The sequence below is a fragment of the Leptinotarsa decemlineata genome, unplaced genomic scaffold, assembly GCF_025532065.1.
Source record: "Leptinotarsa decemlineata unplaced genomic scaffold, Ldec_3_MD MMD2_tig00003308_RagTag_RagTag, whole genome shotgun sequence".
Lineage (NCBI taxonomy): Eukaryota > Metazoa > Arthropoda > Insecta > Coleoptera > Chrysomelidae > Leptinotarsa > Leptinotarsa decemlineata.
Window position 1 is genome coordinate 2,329,406 of NW_027412586.1, and position 6,092 is coordinate 2,335,497.

Here is a 6,092-nt window from a genome sequence, read left to right on the forward strand (position 1 = left end):
TAATGTATCGAGGTCTTTCAAGGATATTGGTTGTCTTCACATCCCATATATCTGACGCTGATCAAGAAGTGATCGTAATTTTAAAAAAAGATCACAATCACACATGCGTTAAGCCACCTATACTTTAGCATTATTAGATACTACTTTCATTGTACGGTTCAAAAGTTTCAGTTTCTAGTGGTCTTCCAGCACAATGTGTCTGATTCTATATTTTATTTTACTGGTAACCGATTCTGCATCGACTTGCCAACGAATGAATTTTTGAGTTAGGGCGCTATAATCAAAATGAGTTCTTGCTTCACACTTAATATTTTTTTTTGTAATCTGCAGCAAAACCCATGGTATACCTCGAAGATAATTTACCTCTGAATATATGTCTGACTGGATACAATATATCTTTTTTATTTACATCAAGATCCCATCCTATTAGTAGTGGTGGTTATGCCGGGTTTTCGAACAGAAGCCACTTGGTCGCGAATTTTGTCGAATTGAAAGACGAGGACGTTATTGTCTTGCTAACACTTCTTGGTGATATCAAATGGAAGACCAAAAAAATCAGCAGTAGCCCATCATATTTTGCAACAAAACCATTCCATAGACTTTAGTTCATTAAGATTACTTAGACAAGTTAACAACAGGCATCTAGATGTCTATGAGTGTGTAGAAATAACTAAACATAATAATATTATGAATAACGATGCGTGGACAAAAATTAATAGTATATACTATATAGCTTGTTAAAATAATATTTTAATTATTAGATTTACTTTACTATTACATAAGGACACATTGTAAAATTAATTTAGGACTAGTAGATAAGGCAGTATTGTGAAATTAATTTTAGATACTTGAGACGCAGGTACCTAGAAGAGGTATCTATGGTATAGATAAGGATAATATTGTGAGTATATTTAGTTTAATTTTCCTCTTGAAGATGATCACTTGGTGATCAAAACATGTGTCGAAGTGTTGAAATAACGGTTTTGTGTTGAGAAAAACTCCAGCAATATTCATTACTACACCAAAAGTTCCAAACAGTGCATCACAAGTACAGAATAGTGTTGCTAAAGACACCTTGGAGAACGGCCATAGAATAACAAGCACTACAAAGAAGTTGAAAAGCATAGAAGTTAAAGAGTATGGAAGTCGAAGAGCGTAGAAGTTGAAGACCAAAGAAGTTGAAGAGCCTAGGAATTGTAGATAATGATTTCTCAAGTGTAAATACTACGACCGAACGAGGACCAATTGAGAATGTTTTCAGAGCTATCTTTGGAACTTCTTTCAAACCATCATTAAGTACAATGAAATATTGTTTATAGTGTGGTTGGAAACAAATAACCAGAATATGACGAAAACGCTTCAGAGTTGAAAATATATTAGAGTCAACTGCCCGACTTTCTAATACTTGGCAAACATTTCCACTACAATTATTTTTCCCAAAAAAATTAAATCAATTTTTTCTTCGTCTTCCCTATTTAAATCAGAAATGGTTCCAGTGACTTTTCATTCTTTTTATCTTCAATGAAATAAGAAGTAAATTAACGAAAAAATTGCCGAAAAAGCGAAATTAAAATTTCTCAAAGAGGATTTGTTGCCAAAAAAATAACTCTATCTCAACCCAGTTTTGAATTATTTACAAGCCTGCCTTTATCAATCACGAAATTATGCCCTGAGCTCAGCCGACTATCCCAAACACATAACTTTACCATAAAAAAAGGATCAAGCTCACTTGTCCATGTTGATTCGTTAACCACAAAACTACATTTCCAGCTCAGAAGACTATTCTGAAACTTTTCTTCACAAACCGTCTGTCCTGAATTGTTAACCACAAAAACCCATTTTCTAGGAAGAAATTGAGAACTGTCGGTAAAGCCGAATGAATAATTTTTTTGGCAACAATTCAAGATTCCACAGAAATTGGTGTGAACGAAATTGATTTCATAGACATTTTTGATATCTTCAACTTTTCTTTGGGAAAGTTCGATATTTTTCTATCACATACAATTTTCTGAACTATAACAATCGATTGCAAATCATCAGATACGTTTGGAAACAACTTAAGAGGTTCAATAAAATTGTTTCCTTTCAAATTTTTGAAATTTGAAGCAGTTTTTGAAAAATATAAACATTCATTTCCTGCTTCATTGTAGAACTTCTCACGACCAATAAATGTGCTTCAATTTTCTTTTATATTGTGAATACTTTTGGATATATTGTGAGATACAAAATAAACTGTTTTTTCTATATAACTTCCATAGGTCATTTTATAATGAACACTGTTTGAAATAATTGAGATCGGTACATGACACTAGACTTTTGGATGCTCTCGAAAGTCCGGATATTGCAATATGTGACCTGAGAAAAATGAACAGCAACATAGGTCCTGCTAAAAAGTGAAAGTTAGAGTGTATCCAGTTGGATATAACTGGACGAGTTTTCAGAGTCAAAAATTAGTCTACCTCATCTTCTAAAAAATCTAACTTGGTTTATGAAAGAATGTTACAGTTCGGATGTTTGGGAGGAATGTCTGTTTTGAAAACAAAACCTTGTTTACGAATTCATTTGCAATCAGTGATTGGAGATTTATTATAAAAAATTGAACATCTTATCCATAATTTGTTTCTGATAGTTCATTTTGAAATACATCACAACTTTCACACAACTTTCACAACTTTTTGGAAGCATAACATACTCTCGATAATTCTAATCACTCCTGTAAGTCATTCAAAATGAACGACAGAGCATAGGCATTCTGAAAACATTCTATTCTGACTCCAGGATGTTTGAAATAGATATCAGATATTGATTTCATTTGGAGCATATTTTTTAAGTTGGTCACCCTGTGTATTGATCATTAGTGTCAGTTGTCACATTTCAGTGATGTTTGTATTGTCCATTTTAAAATTTTTTTCAAAGTAGTTGGCCATTATATTCATATTCCACTTAGTTTAGAAAGTATTCACTTGAAGTAACGTCGTGAATAATTAGCATGACAACTGACACTGAGTAATACTCAGAGTAATCAACTGACAAAAAATATCACTAGTTCGGACTTCCATTGTCTACTATATAAAATGATTTGAAATCCCTGAAACAACTAAAAAAGAAGAATTGAAAAGTCATCACCCGAAGACGATTGCAGATACTAACAATCGAAACGTCGTGAACTAACGTGACTTGGAATCTCTCCACTTTTTATTTTTATTTCCTTTTTTTATTTCTTCATTTTTATTCATTCAATTGTTCTATTTTTACTTGTATTTTATTTCACTATTATTTCATTTCAGGTTTATTTTGGTTAATATAATTGTTATTTTCAGCTATTCATTTTCAATTTTTCTTTTTTAGTTGTTTCAGGGATTTCAAATCATTTTATATAGTAGACAATGGAAGTTTGAACCACTGAAATTCATCATGAAACATTGTCAATCACCTTCAAACTGACAAAAAATACCTGGATTCTGATTCAAATCCGTATTGAATTTGGTTCATTGAATGAATGATCGTAAATTCAAAAACACACCTGGTCTTTTTTACTACGAGAGTTGGCAACAAAACTAGTAATCCGGTTATTTCACCAGAACGAATTATTCCTCGATTCGGAACGCTGCTCCGCCACTGACGCTTGCGTCCTATTTTACCGACAGTTTCTCGCATTCTCCAATTTGACATTCTTTTGTGTCATGTAGTTACGGTAACCTCAACTAATGGCGAGATTGTCTCACAACATTTTCATGTGAAAACACTGCAATAATCGAAAAAATTCCACGTAAAAATGAGTGTTCAAGATAAATTTCAGTTGGTAGTTTACGATGGTGATTTCTCGTTGCCGTCGGTCGACATAGAATGTCTAAAATCGATAGTGTATACGACGATAGCGGGGGTCCCAGTTCAGGTTCGTCTGCTTGACAGCGTGAAACAATGTACATTTTACAGTGCCCCGAGTTTCGTTCATAAGAATTTACAGTTCAAATCATTCAACGAAAGTGTGTTGTATCTGCGAACATTGAATTATAACCTAGACGGAAATCTGACAGCGAAGCAGTGCAGTGAAACTCTTGCGATAACGAATTTAGTGCTCTCGAAACTGAAACCTGTGTTGGAGTTCTATTACTGGGTGGATCAAAGAAACTCGGAGGAATTTACTAGTGTGTGGTTTATGAAAGCTCTCCCGTTTCCCTTCAATTACTTGCATACTAGGAGGTTCAAAGAAAAGTCGCAGGCTCTAATAGAAAGTTTGTACCCAACTGAGACTAATTTGGATGTTATCAAGGAATTTCTGCAACGAGCAGCCCTCGAGTGTTTGTCAAGTTTGTCTACAAGATTGGGAAATTCTGATTACTTTCACGGTACCGATCCGACAAGTTTAGATATTATCGTTTATTCATATGTATCGCCGTTTATGAAACTTCCTTTCCCGTCCAATGATATTTTGACTATTCTCACTATGTGGCCAAACTTGAAGAATCTAGTGAAAAGAATTGATGCCAAGTATTTTCGAAATCTTCCTCGTGGACCGAAGTATCTGAGAGTGGAAGAAAAAGTGAAAACCAGTGATGAAGAAGTTTCTTATGTGGCCATACTAATTTTGACTCTCAGTGCTACCACATTAGCATTAGGATTTGCATTCAATCGAGGGCTTTTTTCCACCAGAGTATTATATTGAAAAGTCATTTTTGTAGATATTTGTTGAACATTTATCTGTGTCATGTTCCAATAAAGACTGATATTATTGAAATCTTCATATCATTGAAGGTCCATTACCTTCAATTGGTTGGCAAATCGTATTTAAAAAAACCATTTCACCCTCCAAAAGTGATTAATTTAATTCATTGAAAAGTACTTAATTCAGGTATGATTTTTGGGTGCTTCTACAAGAATTATAAAAAATTATTTATTTCACCTCATCAAAACTTTGATGAATAGGTAGGTATTGTCAATAAACGTGGAGGCATGAAATAAATATATTTCAGGGAAAACTGAAAGCAGCTATTAACAGCCCCGTTAAATCTATACATATATTAATATTTTTTTATACCATTTCCAACTAATAACTATAGATATTTTATAGGTTAATTTGCACAGTTTCCTAAGTAATGAATTTAATGAAATTACTTATATAAAATATCTTTCAAAAGATAGAAAAGATCATGTAATTCAACATCGGCAAAAAAGTATTTGTTTCTGGTAAACTATTTTCTTCAGCTTGTATTTGAAAAAAAAGTTATGAATGATTTTAATCAAGCAATTTCTTCAATTTTTATTATTAATTTAAATAAAAAAAAATACCGAATCAGGCATTTTTTTCATCTCGACAAAACTCATAAGCTAAAAACTATAAACTTTCGAAAAGAGCTAATAATTTGAAATAAGTCAAGTAATTGTTATAAAAAAAATATTTATATTTGAAAGTTAAAAGTACCTATGAAAATGAAGTGAAAACGATAATTTTCTCTTTTGACTCGCCATGATTTTCGTTGTAATATATAAAAATTATATTTTTCTGTCCTAATTTGTTCCCCTTAATTTTAAACCTATCCAAATACAGAAAATACATGCTGGACGTCAATCTGGTAATCCAGATTTTTTTTTATTTTCAGAGATTTTTTTAATTACATACTTTTTGTACGATATTATATGAATACATGCATGCGTACTATAACAACAAAGTTCAAAATATAATTCCAGAGAGAATTTACTCAATGATTTTCAAAATTTCATGATGGCTCTGTAATCTGCTGTTTCTTGAGTTGCTTTTTTTTTAATTATTCACGAATTGCTCTGTATCCTATTTTGTCTTCTGTAGCTTTTTGTATAAAATGAATACATGTTTCATCTTTCATTCTTCGCAATATTAAACAACTTGACGTCAAGTTAGGATAGATAATTTTTTCATTTCTTTATTTTTTGCTTAAAAATATAAATATTGTCCCGCTAACTTGACGTCAATTAGCGGTTCGACTTTTTTATTACTGAGTTTCCTATAACTTTGAAAAAACCATTAGATTGCTCTAATTATTCTCTTTTTATTTAGAAAAATAAAAGATGTTAACAGTTGTTGAACAAAAACAAATGAAATGTTTCTCTTCGTA

The 6,092-nt window shown here is 32.0% G+C and overlaps 1 protein-coding gene across 1 annotated transcript; it reads left to right on the forward strand.

Annotated features, from left to right (window-relative positions):
• Positions 1-3,656: 3,656 nt before the first annotated feature.
• On the forward strand, positions 3,657-4,738 carry LOC111509479 (metaxin-3). The gene has a single exon (XM_023165238.2). It carries the CDS (start codon positions 3,776-3,778, stop codon positions 4,664-4,666), a length of 891 nt encoding a protein of 296 aa, XP_023021006.2. The 5' UTR covers positions 3,657-3,775; the 3' UTR covers positions 4,667-4,738.
• The last annotated feature ends 1,354 nt before the right edge of the window (positions 4,739-6,092 follow it).